This window comes from Xiphias gladius, chromosome 21 (genome assembly GCF_016859285.1).
Source record: "Xiphias gladius isolate SHS-SW01 ecotype Sanya breed wild chromosome 21, ASM1685928v1, whole genome shotgun sequence".
NCBI classification, from domain to species: Eukaryota; Metazoa; Chordata; class Actinopteri; order Istiophoriformes; family Xiphiidae; genus Xiphias; species Xiphias gladius.
The window spans coordinates 33066045-33086421 of NC_053420.1; the positions used below are offsets into that span (position 1 = coordinate 33066045).

Genomic DNA, 20377 nt, shown 5'->3' on the forward strand with positions numbered 1-20377 from the left:
TGGTGAATACCGTCAGCAGGAACATCGCTTTGTAAAAACTGCATCAGTGAACAACAAAGCAGTTATGGCCTCACAGAATTGCACAGTGCAAGACACCACACACGACAGCAAGAAACTCATATTCCCCGCAACTTTAGATATGGTGTCAATTGTACTTGATGAGACAAGCGCCACAAAAATCAAAGGCTGTCCCTCTGTCCAGTGACACAGTTGCAAGATGTATATACAACATTTCAAATGAAAAAACTCACAGAAAAACTGAAAGGCAAACGTTTGGCCTTACAAGTGGATGAGGCTACTGATGGCAATAAAGACTGATTGTTTATTGCTTATGTTGGCTTTGTCCAGTCGGAGTCACTGTGTGAGGATTTGCTGTTTTGCAAGTATGTCCCAAGTAGAGCGACAGCTGATGAGCTCTTGAGGCTTCCTCTTGGTTACATGACAGAACATGGGCTGAAATGGAATAAGTCCATGATAACTCTGCACGGATGTTACACAGACCATGGCAGTGAAAAGGAAGGGATTGCAGGCACTAATCAAGAGGGTCTCGCCAAATGTGCATTGGGCGCACTCTGTCATACACAGAGACGCGCTACCATCAAGACAGATTAACCCTCAACTAAAGAAAGTTCTGACCGATGTTAGCGTGGTTAATTCCATCAAAAAAAAACCCTGAAAGCGCGGCTGTTTTCCGCACTTTGTGAGGAGATGGGGGATGAACATTCTGTTGGGTTTTTTCACTGCGCGGCTAGGTTGCTCTGGCGAGGTAAAGTGTTGTCGCGAGTCATGAGTGGGCTCAGAGAGGAATTCTGGCGTTTTTGGAGAAAGAGAAGGAGGCACAGCGCGGCTAGGTTGCCTGCATGAAGTTGCAGGCAAGTTTCGTGAGGAACAATTTCTGATGAAACTGGCCTATCTCAGCGATATATTTGGAAAGCTGAACGAATTGAATATTCAGCTTCAAAGCAGAGACGAGCACATTCCTCACCTGGCAGACAAGATCAGTGCATTCACTCAAAAGTTTGACACAAGGGGCAGGGCAAGGAAATACTGATTCCTTTGAGAATTTGAGTGAATTTGCTCCATTGATTCTGAAGCCACCACAGTGATTCCATGTGTTAAGCAGCACATATCTTCCCTGAGACGATGTTTTCAACACAACTGTTTCTGTTGTCAGACGACGGAACAATTATTAAGTAGTGACAGAAATGCAGCCCTGTACAACCATACGTTAAGCAGCAGTCACTTCCAAACAAACATAAGTTGAAGACAACAGATGTGCTGTGATTTTGGCTATATTTACCTTTAAAGCGATCACTTAAAGAGTGCGTTAGAAGCTCATTCACGTCTGTGTCAGCTGTTGTGCAGTCAATTGAATGACACGCATAGAGTGGTGTGCCTTTGGAGGGAAAGCCCAACCTCTCGCTTGTGTGGCAATACTGGTGACTCTCTTGTATGGAAAGTAACTAAGGTTTGTCCAAAAAGTCACTAGATTTGTCGTTATGTACTTTTGTGAAGAAATGTAATTGAAAGGGTGTGAAAAGTCGTTAAATCTAGCAGCAAAATCGCTAAATTGGAAACACTGCCTGTAAACACCCCCCTGATGACGCAATAGAAACTGTTTGCGCCTCTTCATTTTGAAAGAGCAACAGCAAATGGTGTAACTTCAGCACTTAGTCATGTGGCATTCAGCTGACCAATGGTGTAAATTTATCATGCACTCACTCACTCACTCAGTCAGTCATGGACCTTTGTGTTTATAGGGCTGCCCCCGCTGTTGAGGTCCAGCCAAAATTACTTCCCAAACAACAGTGCTCAGTATGACTGGCTGAATGATTCATTCAATGCAGCAGCACCTACTGATTTCAGCTCTGCTGAAGAGGACAAGGTCATCGAAATAACATTCGACTTGACAGTGAGGCTGAGGTTTTACAGCTCAGATAGTGAGTGAATTCTGGTCTGGAGTGGAGAGGGAGCATCCACTCCTAGGACAGAGGGCTGCGGGCATTCTGCTTCCCTTCGCCACATCGTATCTCTGTGAGACGGGCTTTTCTGCTGTTGCCTCAATGAAAAAAAGTACTGATAAAAGCTCAACACTAAGCAAGACTTGAGACTGGCAATATCAAGCCTTCAACCCCATTTTGTAAAGATGTGCAGTACAAAACAGGCTCAATGTAGCCACTAATGCAGTGATAAGAGTTGAATTCTCACTAATTGACTTTCTCATCTTTTTTGACAAATATCTGCATTTGTTTTGTTTTTTTTTATACAGATTGAACTTTATTGTGATCGTTGTAGGAAAGTGAGAAAAACAAAATAAAATTTGCAATTTTTTTTTTAAAAAGCACACAGACTGATCAAGCAATCTAGTGACAAATGTCACAAAAAGTGGTTTGACGAAGTTGAAAGAAAGGTGAAAGGAATGTTCATGGTTTTGTTATTTCAATAAGTTAAAAGTTAAACTGGCCCATTTTGTCACCATTTTGTAGGTGGGGGGGGGGCATGAAAATTTTTCTTACTCCAAAAGGGGGACATGAAAGAAAAAGTTTGAAAGCCACTGAATTTAAATTTAAATATGGCATTTGATATAACAATGACCACAGGTAAGTGTTCAAGCAAATCAATATACTTTACTTACTACAGGGTCTTTCACAATATCGATGAGGGAGATTATGTTAGGACCTCCGCGTAGATTCTCCAAAATCTTAATCTCACGCTTGATTTTCTTTTTCTTCACGGGCTAAAAGAAAAAAGGATGAGACAGTTAGGTGGAAATGAGGATAGAGTCTGTTCATTCATCAGAGCCACTGACTCAGACCTCTGTCTTTGTATAGCTTTACCTTGAGTATCTTCACCACCACCTTCTCATTATTTGTAATGTTGATTGCCTCAAAGACTTCACTGTATTTGCCACGCCCTAGCTTCCGCACCAACTGAAAATCATCCTGGTTTCTGTGGAGTAAAAATCACAACCAAACATCAGGCGGGTTGAAAAGTTGCCAAGCAGCACGCTGCAAGTGTTGTGTGAGGGTCAACAAGGTATTTACCCCCATTCAACCACATGGGACTCATAGTCCCAGTACTCCCTGGGCCGGTGAGTGTTGACCTCTGTGTACACTCGGGCCCGGCTCGGCATGGGCCCTGACATGTCTGACAGCTTGGCAGAGATGGTGGGGAGATCCTACTGCAGCAGAGGACAGTCGGAGTACAGGGAAGATGGGTGGGAGGGACGAAGAGGAGGGAAGGTAGGGAATGAGGGGGATTGATCCAAACGGGGCAAGGGGTTTGTGTGGGGGTTGGAGGGTGGGATGGGGGGTTCGATTGAGGATGGGGGAGGGGCCACCAGGGGCACGGTGGAATAGCTAACAAAGAAGTTGGAAGAAAAAAGTAAAAATTAGTGAAACTGAATTCCTGTTTCATACTGCTACGTCACAGTGTAGCAGTTCCTTCATCACTGATGTTTGCATTGTCTCTATTCATAAATTTACAATGTTATGAAATGAAGAAAAGCCACAAATCCCCATGCAAGTTTGTCTGGCATTGCCCTTTAATTAATTTATTAGACTAATCATATGTATTTTCTGTTGGTAAATCCATTAGTTGACAGTGAGCACAACACTGGCTGATGAAAGGCAAGATAAAGCTATCAAATCTTTAAACTGCCACTATTGTTTTGCTCTGTCTCACAGTCAATGTGAGACATTGCAGAAATGATTACTTCAGATATAACATGAGTGACCCTGAGGCATTCAAGTATCTTGAGTTGTGGATAATGACTGTGGGTAAGGTGTAGTATATGATTGACAGGTGGATTGCTGCGGAATACACAGGTTTTGTATTAGACTGCTTTGGGTAGGAGGGAGCTAAGACTGAAGCTTAAAAATTGTGCTTTAACTTTTAGCTATGGTTCTAGCTAGGGACAAGATTAACTTACCTCTTGTTTTGGACAGGTGATGTCTTATTTTTAGCCAACGTTAGCTAACAACCTAACACCCACATCGATAGGTAAATATCGTAATTTATCGTCAACTATCTTGGGGTAAATATCCCGATAATATCGACTGCCTGGTCATAGCCCCGATGTCTAGTCTTCCAGTGAGAAACGCCAGGACGAATTTTATTCATAGGTGTTAGTTACCGTTAATAACCTAATATTTAATTGCTTGTAATCCACCGCCACAACGCGTATGAAAACCATTTCCGGATCGACCAATCAACTGATCTATTCGGCATTAGCTTGCTAACCCAAACAACACTAAACTCAAGTGAAATTTTAACTTTCGCAAAAGACTCCCACAGTCATCTTGCATCGAAATGCACAATGATTAATTGGACCAGGTTATGTTCAAAGTCATCGATATATAGTTACTCACTCGAAAAAATTAGACATCTGTAATGTTAACGTTCTGGCGACTTTCGCTTAAAAACGGAAGATTTATATGGTGTTTACAAATTTGTTTCTGGCAGTGGTTGAAGTCGCTACATTTTCCGATGACTACGAAAACGATGAGTAATTGCTTATTAGCTACTTAGCAAGCCTTGATCACTCGACTGGAATGGCTTTCGGTGTGTGTGGAAGGTGTTGGAAACTTATCGGTTCTAAGCGGGCCTAAGTTGCTAGCCTGCTAACCTTAGCACAGTTTACGTTAGCGCTTGCTAGTTTCCACAGAGAACAGGAGTCGGCATTGTCAACAGCAGAGAAATACGGGAGTGGATATTTACCCCCTTGATCAATTCGACGACCGAAATGCTCCCCAACTAGCTGATTTTTGTAAGGCCGACAATTCTCGCCTCACTCCGTCGGCAGTGTGTCTGTGCTAGTATGTGATTTCTGCTGTTTCAGAGACAATATGGCTGACCAACGCCACCTACTTCTCCGAGAATTGCAACGGGGGCCGTGGAGAGACAAGCCACTGCAAAGTCGCGGACCAACTGAAAAACAACGAAACTATCACTGTCATGTTTTTATTGGCCCACATTCGAAGCACATTCTAAATACGCGTTGTAATTATTTACTGGTTGGGTTGGTTAACAAATTCATTGATCACTTCAAGTGATCTTGAGTCCCAATGCTGAAGGCTAGACGGCCCTAAAACTTGTGACAAGTGAACAAATGTGGAAAAGGTACTCAAATTATTTTCTCATTTAAAAGTACCAATACAACAATGTAAAAATACTCCATTACGAGCAAAAGCCCTGCATTCACATTCCTACTTAAGTTAAAACACATAAGCAGTATCAGCTAACTGTACGTGAAGTTAAAAAAAATGAAGTATATCAGGGTATATCCCATGTGACTGATAAATTGTCAAATATGACATTAATAATTATTAATACTGATGTTGAAATGTGTAAGTAGCATTTTATTGTTGTGGAGTTTGGTTGTTATTCCAGTGTTTTCCAGCATAACAGTCGATCCCCTCCAAATTTAAATCTGAGCGGTAGTGAGATGATTAATGTATCAGGAAAGACAACATGGAAAGTGCTGATACCCAAATCTTTATTCATTTGGTGGAATTTTCTCTATGATCTTTGCCTTTTTTACAAAATGTTGTATACTTTGACCTCTCTATGCTTCAAACAGTTATTTAAATGAACCATCTGAGAAGTTTACAGAGGAAATCACTCTTTTGTGGAATGGCTAACAACAAGGAGCCCCAACAACACAAGTAAGGGGATCACAAGCAAAAAAGGCTATGACTACAAGATTAACATAGGCTGTTTTTAGGTCAAATCTTTGTCTGTAAAGTAACTTGAAACTATAGCTGTCGGCTAGATGTTGAGTAAAAAGTATAATATTTCCCTCTGAATTTTGGTGGTGTTGAAGTATTAAGTAGCATAAAATGAATATACTCAAGTGCAGTACAAGTAGACTTTATAGATTGTATAGAAAGTCTCTGAGCAGTCTAAAAGAAGACTACAGTTCAGACGTGACACCACGTCAGCAGGGAAGAGACCAAGGATTTACAATCAGATATCAAATACAGTGACTTTATTTAAGTTTCTGTTAACATTGATTATTTTACGTCTCCTTTAAAGAAAGGGCTACAATTCCTACATTGTTCATCCGATGTGGATGTAAACAACTGCACTTTAAAGCTGAGGAGCAGCGCTTTAGCCTCATAGTCATCGTTTCATTTCAAATCCAGTGTACTGGAGTACAGAGCTAATGCAACAGAAATATGTCATTGTCCTACGACTTTTTGACTGAACTGTATATCACAAGCCAAAACTGCAACCACGAGTATTGAACGCTGAAGACAGTGTTGGAGGGGATTGGAATTGAACTGAAGTCAAAAGGAAAACTTGAAACATCCTCCTGGAAATATAATAATATTTGGCTCCCTCTACTTCTTTTCACTTCTAAATTTGTGCCTTCTTTTTCAGTATTACAGAAGTACATTGGGGGGTGTTCCCATTGACAGAGAGGTGTGTCAGTCTTTCACCCTCAGCTGGTCTGCTTGCCCAAACCTTAACTCCAACCAAACTTCCTCACATTTAACCCAAATTTAGATTTTATTGCTCCAGCAACTGGCAACGCTGGCAGTACTGCTTGTTGTCCTTTTGGATAGCAGCGGTACCTGCAGCCTTGGTAGGAGGGTCAGGACCGAGATAAGCAGTCAGGGAGACCTATAGGTGACTGTATTTAACACATGGTTAAGCATGTTGTTACCCATCGGTCAGTACACACATATTATCCATCTGTCTGTCATTAAATTTTCATTCAATTTATACTTTAACCTTAATTGGCTGGGCTAATGGGGCCTACTAAATAAGTGGTCTGATTTTTAGCATGGTAATAATGGTAATCATGGTTATAATACACCTTATAAGTGTTTTGGTTAAGGGATCTTTGGTGACAACATGGTTATTGATAGAATCTTTGCAGTTGCCATTTCTGAAGGGTTATAAGGGTTATTTTAAAAAATGTAACTTGAGAAAATATCATTAAAATATATTTTTCGAATCTATTATTTCCAAATTATTCAAACATCAATATAAAAAAGCTCTATTAATTTAATAAATTAACGAGGAAAAAAATACTTATATTGTCCAAAAGGTGGCACCCCAACATTCAGAACTCACACACACACACACACAAACACACATACACACACACACACACTTCGCTTCAGTCTGCTCATTTCTCAGCAACTCACCCACTAACTAGTGCAAATTTACAGTATAGTCATTCATACGTAACACATAATGTACTTACAACATAGTATAAAGGGATAATACTTGTAACTCTCAGGCTTTGTCATCATGGTTTTGAACTCTTAGACCTGACTTAAGAGCTCAGGGTTTACATTCCCCTTTAAAACAATTTCTAAAGACATACTGTATGTTCATAGACTTACTTTAACATAATGTTTTGTTATCTTTTATTTCTCTTGTACAGTTCCACTCTGGTTCTTCCTGAGAATTCTGACTTCTCTAGTTCACATTATTTATGTACTTGTTTTTTTTCTCTTTTAGAAAGAGTTTATTTTTAAAATTGAAAAGAAATACTACTACCACTGATATTAGATGTTTTTTTGGAGTTTGGTTGTTGTTATTTTTACTACCTGGGCAATGCGTGGCTCAAAAAGTACCACATTAAATTTGTGTCAGTTTGTTTCATATAATTTGATTAATTGCAAATTTGTCAACGAATTTGCAAATGTGCAACATCAAGGAAGACGGGCCCAGTATTACTACATAATATTGAGACCCTCTCTTGTAGAGGGGTCCTGTATCCAAATCTAGTTATACGACCAGCATTGTTTTAGAAAATATTGTGCATACATGGAGCATATTCCTAAATGAATTTGTTTTTAATTAAAAGTAGCTCCTTTAATTGACAAATCTAGGGCCAGGTAGTATTCCAGTATAGCCTTACTGGTTGGTTTCTGGGTGTCTGAGCAAAAGGCAGCTTTCATGTGTTGTGTACACTGTACTGGACGGGAAGTTGAAAGGAACAGGGTACACACACAAAAGGCACAGTAGAAGGGTAGTGGTGGTTGTAAGTTGGGGCTCAACAACAAATTTCTGTCCCCTGGTTACTTAACAGGTTAATCCACTCTTGAGTATGGATATATTACAGCCTGAACCATAGCAAGTTTTATCTCTTAAGCCATTATCAGATGAGTGGCATGTTTAAAATGGCAAGAGTCTCATTTTGGCATTGTTCAATGAGAAACAAAGTTCAGATGTCACTGTGGTGTTGTGCTTTGAGCAGGAGTTGGTACACTCATTCTTCTCTAGCACACAGCAGGCAGTTCAAGGAGGTTGTTGGGGGTAGCCGGGTTCTGTCAGACTATTCATTGTGCTTTTAAGGCCTTGATTGAGGATATCCTCCAAACAATTGCTCTTGGTGTTGACACTGGTTCAAAGTTTTAAGAGGTATATTCTTTCTCCCATCCATCTCCCAGTCAAAGGAGGCTCCGAGCAGTGAAAAATTGCATTTATTGTTAATGTCTTATTAAAACACAAATCCACAGGTTTGCTTATACCTACGAGCGTTTTTCTGAATTCAGTGTCACAACTTAATACATGTCACGATGTGTGTGTTTTTCTGGATCAAGGGGACAGTTATCCTCTAAAAATCTCTGCCAAACACAGGCTACCTGTGATTACTCTGCAGAGAACTTTAGGGCTGAAGGGAAGTGCACAGTGCAGTCTAATTATATGCCGGAAAGAAGTGGATGGGAAATGCCCCTCTAGAGATTCAGCTTTATTTTTGTAAAGATTTGGGAGATTGCTCATGCTGAACATGTTGAATAAAATTTGTGTATAAAAAATGTAAAAATTGGGAATGGGTCTCTTTTAAAAATAAAACATATCACTGGGCAAGGAAAAAATGTAGAAAACTTGATGCTTCAAATGAGAAACTTTTTGGTTCATGATGGACGTCTTGATTCTGCGGAAGTTACGCCCACACCAAACACACACACACACACACACTCATCTGCTCTGTTAGACTGATATATCAATGTCAGAATTACTAATATTAATTTATTGCTATTTCTGATCATTACTGTGTCTTTTATGACATAACCTTGGTAAACACAAGTGTTGATTCAAGGAGAACAATTAAAAAACAGTACATCAACGATAACTCCACTGAAGCATTTATTAACAAATTCTCTTCAATGCCATCACCGTTACAAACATCTTTCAATGTTAATTGTGATGATCTTGTTACTACCTTTAGCACCAACTTGCTAGAAAGTATAAATACTGTTGCACCAATAAACCAAGATACTCTTTGGTAAAATTAAAGCATGTAAAAAAAGTTAAGATATGACTGCCATGAGGCAGAAAGGAGGTGGAGAAAATCAAAATTCGAATCTGACTGGGACAACTACAAAAACTACCATGAAACTAGCTGAAAGATCCTATTTCTCAAATCTTATCAACAGTCAGAAAAATGAACCAAAATTGTTATTCTCAACCAATGATGAACTAATTAGTCCTGCTCACGCTATTTCCAGTGACTTCTTTTAATTTTCAATTTTTTCAATGACAAGATTACTAACATCAGGGACAATATTCTCCAAAACGAGCGAGATCTTGATTTTAGAGTACCTTTGGGTGAAATGACCCTCAAACATTTCTCCATAGTGGGCCCCAGTGAGCTTGCTGATGCCGAAAGTCAAATCAAATAATCTACCTCTCCCCTTGATCTGCTTCCTGTAACATTTTTTAAATACATTTTTTGCCACCTGATATACTTATTATTGTTAACTGCTTGCTCCAGACTGGAATTTTTCCTCATTCTTTAAAGATTTCTTAACCCTGCTATTTTAACCTTACCATTACCTTACCATCCTTAGTAAAATAATTGAGAAGGTTCATTTTTCAATTGCACCAATAACTTGCTACTAACAACATTTATGATAAATATGTGTTTTCCGGCATCTTTGCAGTGCTAACACAGCTCTTGTCGAGATTATTAATGACATAAAGATTACCACTGAAGCAAAAAATCTCTCTGTGTTGGTTATGCTCAACCTGGGCTCAGCTATCGATGCCATCGACCATAACATTTTAAACATTTTTAAAATTTCAAGAGCTGGGTTGGCCTGTCTGACACTGTACTACAGTGGTTCATATATTTATTATCTTGAACACCGGATTTCCATAGTTTGATTTCCGATCTAATAGATTTGACATGCTGTATGGAATCCTATCCTATTCTTAAACAGCTTCACTGGCTACCTATCCTTTATAGAATTAATTTAAAAATATTGCCTCTGGTCTATAAAGCACTAAATGGCCTGGCCCTTGAATATATAAATGACATTCTCCCTCTGTCCCAGGACAGCCTTCTTCTCCATATTCCAAGAGTTCATTCCAAATTAGCATTTAGTGTGTGTGTGTGTGTGTGTGTGTGTGTGTTTGAGTGTGTCAACTTCAACTTGCAGGGTTCTCCACCTTTAAGTTACAGTAATGACTGTTCCTCATTAACTACAATTCATAATGTAAAGCTAATTATTTTCTATAGTATAAAGGCATGTTTCTAGTTGCTTTTAATTATGTGAAAAAATGTATTAATCTCAACCCAGGGGTTCACTTACTAGCTTTTTTTGGAGCTCTCAAGCCCAGTCTTCATTTGCAAATGGAACTGGTTAAGGTGTCATCATGACTTAAATGAAGTAAGTGGGCCTTTGAGTTCAGATTGTTTTGTCTGACATATGACTCCTGAAGTCAAGGATGAACATCCACAGTCAAGTTTATTTATGTTTTTGGTTTAAAAGGTTTAATTAAAAGCTATTAATGCTAACAGCTTCACACAGCCAAACACCATCTTGCTAAAGCTGTTTTCACAATGAGATTTAAGTATCATACATACTGGTGCACTTTTAGATTAAGATGATGAAAACATTCAGTGCCTCATTGTCCCAAACATTCTTAATTACAATCTACAGCTACATTGTGCAGCATTAAAAAATGTCTGACCTTTGTACCTCCTAGTGGGTAGAGACCGTCCCCCTCCCCTTTCCCTTATTCCAATCTGGGGACACTGAGATGAATGGGATGAAAACAATACATGGAGTGATATCTTTCTCAAGCTAATTTATCCATGGTCTGCCCAAACTAAAATGAGTGATGTAAATATTGTGGGATAGATTTGTCAAGCTAGGTGATAGTAAACACCAAAAAAATTTAATTTTGCATGTTTGCTTGGGCTAAATGGCAGGTTTACAATCTGAAAGAAACACTGTTGCTGCAGCGTCTACCACTGCACAACTGAGCTCATCAAAATTTTCACACAACCTTTTTTAATGGGCACCTGTATGGTGGTCCTGGAATTTTTGCCTATACTCTTCGGGCCCAGGTGACAACCTCAGTGCTGAGGCCTTTGCTGAAGTGTTTAAACTCCTCTAATGCTCACTAGATGTTCCAAGAAAATTCTGAAAACTTCTCACATCTCTCTTGATATAAGAAGTCAATATTTTTTTCCCAGTCACAATCAAGACCTAATTAACCCTGTGTAGTGAAAATTGTAAAAGATACATATTAAACTGAGCAGCATTTTTATTAATCTTGGGCATTATGTTAAGTCACACTACTCAAACTACACTTTTTAATTGGCCTTTCTTTCCAGGACCAGCACCTTTTATGCTCAAACTGCACGGCTCAGTTGACTGGGCACAATGCGGAGATAACACTGAACCTAAGCATGAAACGGATGGTCCAGTTTTGTCCACTGACAATTCCAATAAGGTTTATTCCAACAAAAAGACTGCAGCCTCAAAAATGTTGACAAAGAGCGAGAAAGGCAGCATTACTTTGTGGAATTCTACTACGAACGTAAAGTAAGAAGAAAAAAGAATAATATGTTGCCGCAGATGGCTGAAAGATACAGACAATATGGTCCATCTGTTCTGCAGTCAAGTTCAGTTTTATTTCTCAGTCAAGAAAACAGTTTTACCCACAACATGTAAAATACTACTTCAATTATATTAAAACAAGCTTGCTATATTTCATAACAGAGCTTTTGACAGCAGCCATGAGGGAAATCAGACCGTGAAAATGCACAAACCTTCAAACACTGTGCAGCTGAAGCCCTACCCTGTACACAAAAGGGTACGGGGGGTTCAAAGGGTACAGATGACCCCAGCCCAAGGCCCAGGGGGGGCCCATTCAAAGGTCATGCAAAGGTCTGTGGTTGACCCTTAAGTAATAATATATAAATAGGTGTTGAAAACATATTTCAACTTGTCATCTTATACTGCACCCACTGCTGTTTTTATGAAAAAGTTGTGGTCAAAACACTTGGCCAGTCAGATGTCGCTCTCTCTCTCTCTCTCTTATATCTTTTTTACACCAAAATTAACATGTATATGCAGGTTTTTTAAACATAGGTAAACCAGCTAAAAAAAAAAGGCGATTCCATTCCTCTTTGCCAGTAGACGAGTATGATTTTGTTTTTTTTTCTGATGTGTCTCATTCGACATCAGGAAGGTGCCAGAAAATAGGGTTAGTAAACAGTAGAAAACAGCATGGGGGCCAGTGACTATGTTACAGCTGTGACTGTTATATATCTTTTATTTCAGTCTCTTCAAACTCAACGAATGCAGTGTTGCATACGAAAAACCAAATCACAGTTGCACGTAGATCCCATATACTGTAAAAAACCATAAATGTTCCTGGCCACTTACGCAGCAGCGTCATAGCATCGTGCTGGAAAAGGGGCAAAATTTAGCGTGTATGTGATCGAAGCTGGAGCCGATAAATACCCGGGACTACTGCAGAATCATTCGACCCGGGAATGAATGCTGATTTTACCCTTTCCACTGAAGGCAAAAAGCCAGATGTTAGTGGTTGGTACTGGGTTTTTTGTCCAGTGTGGAAGGGGCTTCACAAATACAATGTAAGCAGACCTGCCTGTGAATAGCCCCTCCTCTCTGTGCACACTCTGAATCAAAACATGATCATGCGCAGGAGGAAGGATTGTTGTTTGCATTTCCTCGCATATAATCTGCTTGTGCAACTGGATAATATTAATGTTAATTCTTTAACTCTGACAGTGAATGTTTGCTCCCTCAATCCACATGAAGATTGAAAAATATTTTCAGACTCAAAAGGGCTTGTCCTGAGGAGGTACAAAGACAGTCTGGACCAGATGTATTAGCAAAACAGAGTACTTAGACACTTAAGAAAACACACGTGGGAAAGCTGAACAGGCTGTCCATTGTGATTAGCTATCCAGTTAATTTGTTTCATATATTTCCTTTCTATAACCAGTGTTGCTGTTGCAGCTGAAGCAGTAAGAGAGGGTCAGGACTGGAACGCAGCGAAAGCATGGAGAGAGATGGAGGAGAGGACATGCTGCTGTTTGAGAGCCAGCTAGGGCAGAAGCAACAGGTGAGATTGACAGCAAATGCAGAGATAGAGCTGTTTATTGTTCAGTTATTTATTTATCACAAAGTAATAGTGACCCCCCCCCCAAAGCACCCTCCCCCTGACTGTTTTGGTGGTGCTGGAGTGGCTGTGAATGAGGGGCCCAATTTGGAAAGGTTTGTCTCCCTGTCCATAATTTCCAGTGGCTGGCCTTGTGGAGAGGAACTGTATCGCAATCTTAGTTCCTCCTATTTTCCCCATGGTACTCTCCATTTATGCTTACCAGGAGGGGCTGAAGATCCAGAAAGCGCCGCTGGTGACTTTGACCTTCCAATGGTACTTTATACTGTCCTGTACAAGGACAGTCAGTACAGAGTCTTAGAAAACAAAAGACATCCGCAGATAGAAACAGAAGAAAAATAAGGGGGAGTTAACAGATAATTACCTCTGCCAAGGAGGTTATATATTCATCTATGTCTGCTGGTTTGTTTGTTGCTTTGTTTGTTTAATTGTCAACAGGATTAGGCCAACTGTACTAAACCGACTTGCACCGAACTTGGTGGAGGGATGGGGCATGGGCCAGGGAAGAACTCAGTCGGAGCTTAACTATGTCATGTGCTATGCTACTTCAGTACACTTTAACAACAAATATTATAAAGACCAATACAGAAAATTCTATGAATATCCAGGAATTCACGTTATAGATATTGCCACTGACTATCCCTGTAACAAGCTGCCCACAATTTCACACATTGACTATACATGGTGCAGCCATATACTAGGTTTCTGACCTAGTCTTGTTTGACAATAGCACCACTGTCGTTGCTTTTTTCGGTCAAAGGCAATTTGCTTCAAATATCTACTATCAACACCTATAATGCTATAGTCACTTATTTACATACTTATGCCTCTTAATGCAGTCATTCAGCCATTTCCATTAATGTACACAAGTTTTCTTTGCCACTGTATTGGCTTTTATGAATCACAATATGATCTGCATGTACATATTTAAAGTATTTTTCATCTGTTTCTTTATTTAAAGCATGTACATATTTTAAGTTTTAGAAAATTGATATATTCCTATATCTCATATCCATTTTTTCTATGTGTATTTATTTATTTTATTTACATGTTACATAATGGAGAGGTGTACTCCTTCCCTTTTAAAATTGTTTTATATTGTATTTAATGTGAGGAACAAACCCATTCAGTGACTTCAATGTAAAATTGCTCACCGTCTCTGACTCAGAGTTTTGGTCAGCCATGCTTTCCCACCAAGGAATTAAAATAAGCATCAGCTGAGTGCTGTGGGCCATCTGAACCCGATTGATGTCAAAGCTGGCACTGACCCAGGGCCCACAGGGAGGGCCTTGGCACGGTCTAGCACTCAGGCCTTTTCCTTCCTGTTCCTCTATGACATCTTCATGCCTTTTTGGGGGATGAGCCCTCTGATTTGCAGGATAAGATCACACAGCAGCTTCTAATTAGGCTTTAGCACTGACAGGTGACAGGTGGAGAAAAACTGGAGGGCTGGAATGCTTCATACAAATGTGCAGTTATTTGCGCTGTCCCAGAGGACTGTGAATGCAATAACTTTCTTTCAGAGGAGTGTACCTCCAAACATCAATTTTAGAATGATTTAATGATAGGATTCAGTTTAGTCATAACTATGTTGTCAAATTAAAAATCTGTTATAAATCTCATGGTTGGCTGTGACTGGGTTACTACACCACAAAATGTGATAATGAGCAACTTTTGAGGACTTTTCGTAAGGTATAGTTACAACAATAATACAGAAGTCCTAGGTAAAACAAAGTGTTGTAGTGTACACAGTTTCTCAACATAAACACAATCAAAGACGTGTCACATGCACGAAGGATGTTCTTGTATGACAAAACACAGCTTATATAGAAATGTATTCATACATCAGCTATAGCAAAAATACTACATCATATAGATTCAGCATGCTTGGCCCATTTACCACAAATAATCTTTACCTAACGGAATAATTAGACATTTGGGGGCACTGATTTGTTTTCTTGGTAAGAGTTAGATGAGAAGATTGATATCACGTCTGTACAGTAAGTATGAAGGTACAGCTAGCAACCAGTTAACTTGATTTAGCAAACAGGGGGAATCAGCTAGCCTAGAGATAATTTGGCACATGACCACTGTAACAACAAAAACTGTTATTTTTACATTTGAGATATAATGTGTTGATTTTGAGGTGCTGGTAGGTGGATTTTGTTACCTTTGGACACTGTTTCCCCCTGTTTCGAGTCTTTATGCTAACGTAAGATAACCACCTGCTGGCCATAGCTTTATACTTAGCGTATAGTGGTACCAATCTTCTCATCTAACTCTCTGCAAGAAAGTGTATAAGCGCATTTTTTCCCAAAAGTCAAACTATTCCTTTAACATTGCAAAGAAATACTGCAGTGCTTTGAATTTTCCAGTTTATTTCAGAATTAAAATCAGCTTGCAAAGACTTCAAACTTCTGAGAATAAGGTAGTCCATCACATCGGACATGTTGTCTACTTTTATTTTTGTCACATTTTTTTGACATTCCAAGGTAATGTGGTGCAGATTATTCAAATCAAACTGCTGGCATTCATCATATAAGCACTTTTTTAAGAGTTTTGAGTACTTTGTTTTGAGTACGTTGCTTTTTGCACATCCAATTTAAAAACTTACGTTCTGCCTCTTTGTGTAAACTGATTCTCACACAGCCCACAGTGCTGCTCTCTTGGTGTGATCTATAACATTAATTCATTAGCAGCTGTGTTTGTCTGGACACAGGGTGCTGGGTGATATTAGCTGTGACTGATCAACACCACATGTGGATCCCAAACTGGGATATTTACTACCAGAGCAGATTCAGGCCAAAGATCAGGCCTCAGATTTCTGTATTTTCCTGGATACTGATCCAAACTTTGAAGTGAGTATCATTAATAAAAACAGGAAATTAGCTAATCACGTTTCAATTGCATTCAGGAGAATTAGGGAGAGCTTATAAGTTGCAAATGAGGCATTTTCCAAACATGAGAATGCACATATTTATGAACTTACATTTATATTTTAAAGAGTTGGTCCTTCAGCTCCAACACCTTTAACTTTAAACTCTGTTTCTTCCTCTCTTCCTGTGGTTGATCTTGTTGGCATGAGTCCAGTACTGTGCTACACTCCCTGAAGGTCCCCATGAGTAATCATCAGTCACCACAATAGATCCAACAACACTAATTTGTGTCTTTCCTGTTTTGTCCTTACCTTTTCCCAGAGTTGACTCCAATTCATGCCTTCCTAACTGGCACTCAGCACCTACCACCCTGACAGGGCTTTCTGTGGTCAGATACTGCTGGGCTACATCGATTTCAGAGAAGATTCATTACTTCCTTTGTACAGATTCTTCGGCATTACTCAGACTGAGAAGGTAAACCTTCACTGGGATTCCCCACGTAGGCTTCCTCTTCTAAGCAGGCAGACAATGTCAGTAATGGTTGGAGTAGTTTCTTTTTTAGGGGTATGGCTGTTCTACATTTACACATCATGTGTGGTTTGTAAAGAAAAGCAGGAAAACAAAAGGCTTTGAGATATCTGGCTCTGAGGTTTCTTCTATCCAAATACAGTACTGTAACTATGTTATAGTTTACAAAACACACTGTCTACACTTTTCATAGGGACTATTGCTTGATTAGAAAATAATTCCAATGAAAAATGTGCGTTCCGTGGAATATCCAGAGTAATGGGGACACTGTCTCTGAAAAGAGGTTTCACTGTTAAATTTCTTAAATGTTATTTTTAAATGCTTTGAGCACCATTAACAAAATTCCATTCACTTCCATTGTATTTGTGTGGAGGCAGAAATATCAGATATAGATTTCTCAAAACTGGAAAAATACAACTAAAACTATCTACATGACTACATACCAGTAGGGGTAATTCAGAAAGTAAGTAAATTATGTACTTATGTTTTTTGCAAACTGGTTGGGATCTTTACTGTGATAGGGGAAAAATCCCACCTGCCAGTGTTATGATCAATTCACATTTTGATCATAAGATTTGGAAATCTTGAACAGCTTCTCTTGTAGCTCATACAGCTCTGTTAAGGGGCAATAATTCAAAATATACCAACTACAGCTCATCAAGAATATTTTCTGTTCATTATTCATGAAAAATAGTGAAATCCATTGTTAACAGGCCATGCAAAACCATAGAATCATTTTAGGACTTCAAAACACATTGCCATTACAGTGGCAAAGTACAAGGGAGTCATGTCTGTGTAAAAATAAATTTAATTTCAAAGTAGATTACAACATGTAATGAAAAAGCAAACAGAATAGTGTCCCACAGATGTCTCCTGTTGCACATAATCGTACAACACCAGCTTGGTCAATGGAGTCGCCTGTCCTCTTATGTTTTATTCCTGAAACTGCTCTGTGAGCCAAGCTTCCCCAAACTACTAGTACTTAGTTTCATCTTAAAGAACAATGCCAACTTTTATTCGAGTTTTGTCTCATGAATATTTCACCTAATACAGTATATAAGGAGACCGGCACCAAAAGCATCTCAGTGTTTCTGATAGATCCTTCAATATTTAAAGGTCAATTATTTGATACTATAAATTACTTGTGTTTTACATGCATAAATAAAGAGTTTGACCTCTGAATAAGAAAGACAAATATTTATGTACACAAACCTTTACCAGGACCACAAAACCTTGTAACTACATAAATTTGTTGTAGTTATCATCTGTTGTCAGTTCATATATTACAAGAACTTTAAGTTAATCAAAATTACCACTTATTTTGTTTTGAACTCAAATGGTAAGGATATCCTTTTATTTACATTTGGATTACAGGTTGTGCTATTAAGTATATGATTACTTAAAGGCACAATCTGTTATCGGTGCTTAATATTATCCATGGTACTGTATGATTATAAACCTTTTAGTAATCCAGAGCAGGCAATATTGTCTATTCTATGGCTTATAAATATTCTGTGTAAATAACAAAATTATGCTTAGAGAATCAGGCCAAGGGATACTCTAGTCCTGAAAGATCAATGATTGTATAGAATTTCACTGTATGCCCGTTTCACCAATCCCCATAAAATACTAGGCAGATTTGTCATTAAAATTAAAAGAACATTCAGGACCACATAGCAGCTTTACATTCTAATTTACTCAATGTTTACTATATTCCCCTATGACGTTAGTTTGTACACTGGAAAGAGTTTATTCATCTGCTGGTGACACACAGATTGTATTGGTGCCAATCTTCCCATCTCATATACTGTAAAGTGACCAATGAGGCAAACTCCGAAAAAGTCAAAGTAGTCCTTTAAGACTGATGTCATGCTGAAATGGTTCTAGTCTCTAGGAATGTCCGCTCGAGTTTTTGCCAGGGTCTGCTCAGAAGACAAGCTCCACTCCTACTCCAGGTCAGACAGTATCATCACCGACTTATTTGTCTCCCAATGTTCCCATGCATTTTCACACAGTCTCGTCGGTCTGTCACCTGTAAGCAAAGGGGCAAATTATTGACAATGTCAATTCAAAGATCGTCACTGTCATCTACTGTGTACCTAGGGAAACAATTTTGACCTAAACCCAATTTCTGAGTTTAGATGTTTTGACGTATTTTCTTGACAGCACTTAAATAGGTTCAGTGCAATTACATAGTTGTCTAGAATTAATAAAAACACTGTTTTCCTTTAAAGGATATTTTCATGCAGTGAACTATATGGTACCTATAAATAAGCTAAATCCCAACAGAGGGATTTGAACGCCAGACGGACCATGTCCATTTTATTATATTGCATGCAACTCATCCTCATCCCCCAGTGTCATATGATCTCCCACTAAACTGGAACCGACTCATTCCAGTCATATATCTGATGAACTGATGAACTGTTGCAAAATACTAGTCAAGCAGAGATTTAAATTTACTCAAACACAGTATGTCTATAGAATATAAAAAGGCTATATTGGAAAAAAAGTATTAGTCCAATGAAATTCATAGTTTTCATCCCTAAATTATGAAGTATGAACAAAGATTAAATAAAATATCATACACATGTGATATGTGTTTGCTATTTTGCATATAAAGATGTGACACCATTGACAAGACACACAATTGGAACTTATGTTATATATTTTGCATGGGAAATAGTGCAGGACTAATAGCCTGTATCTGGCATGGTAAGGATGACACAGGCTAAAACGTATTAAGCAATAACCAGTAAAATTTTCAAATGGAGCTTTGGATCATATGTGTGGACGTTTAAGGGCCTAACAGCTAAATATTTTACCGCTTTCCGTTGGTTGCTTAGGCAGAATGTGCAGATAGTTCTGGGCTGTTGGCCCTCTCCACTCCCCTTCAGCTCCTTGTAGACAGCACTCAGGCACGGCTGGCCGTTCTCCCTCCCGTCCCCGACAACAAGCACGTTGGCCAAGTGGGAGATATAGCTTGACGCTAGGCGCAGCGTCTCGATTTTGGAGAGTTTTCTGTCCACTGGTTCCGTAGGGATAAGTGTCCGCAGCGTCGTGAAAGCCGTGTTGACATTCTGGGTGCGGTGTCTCTCCCTGGCGTTAGCGGCGTTCCGCTGCCGCACCACCACGCCACCGGACTCCCGCCGGTAACTCTCCCCCGGAGTCCCGCAGCAGTGGTAGCCCTGGTCTGTACTGCCGTCGCTCTCACTGCGGTTCCCCTCCTCGTCGTCCGAAATCAAGGTCAGGTCAGCGGGGAAAGTGAAGGGATGAGTCGACACCGGCCTCAGCATAGTGAAAGCCATCACAGATAAGCAAGTGTTTCACTGGGGAAAACCAATTCCTTATTTTCAAATAGAAAACAGCTGCACGCAGACATGAGCTGTGCGTAAAGGTAGCCGTAACTCCAAGTTTAGCCTACAAAAGTCCCCAGTTTGCTTAGACACTTTCCCATACCGTGGCCAACAGTGACAGTCATCATGACAGGGAGGGCTCTTATAGCAGCTACAGGATCCCCTGAGCCTTAAAGGGAGGAGTGGAGTAAAGTCACAGACATCAGT

General features: G+C 39.4%; 2 protein-coding genes across 6 annotated transcripts in view; both read right to left on the reverse strand.

Moving 5' to 3' along the window:
* LOC120807217 (casein kinase II subunit alpha) overlaps positions 1-4880 on the reverse strand; it is a 25660-nt gene extending 20780 nt beyond the window's left edge. The window contains exons 1-4 of one of the 5 annotated variants that reach the window (XM_040158981.1): positions 4720-4879; positions 3045-3359; positions 2838-2949; positions 2636-2737 (exon numbers count right to left, since the gene is read on the reverse strand). In XM_040158981.1, the coding sequence (XP_040014915.1) occupies positions 2636-2737; positions 2838-2949; positions 3045-3145 (315 nt within the window). In that variant the 5' untranslated portion in view covers positions 3146-3359; positions 4720-4879. Of the gene's footprint in view, positions 1-2635; positions 2738-2837; positions 2950-3044; positions 3360-3931 lie in introns of all 5 variants that reach the window. The other 4 variants (XM_040158982.1, XM_040158980.1, XM_040158979.1 and 1 more) reach the window with 4 other exon arrangements.
* Positions 4881-17733: 12853 nt separating this feature from the next.
* LOC120783121 (transcription factor 15-like) lies at positions 17734-20217 on the reverse strand. The gene is made up of 2 exons (XM_040115865.1): positions 19640-20217; positions 17734-18846 (listed from the first exon to the last, which is right to left on the reverse strand). Exons 1-2 carry the CDS (start codon positions 20120-20122, stop codon positions 18784-18786), a joined length of 546 nt encoding a protein of 181 aa, XP_039971799.1. The 5' UTR covers positions 20123-20217; the 3' UTR covers positions 17734-18783.
* Between the last annotated feature and the right edge of the window lie 160 nt (positions 20218-20377).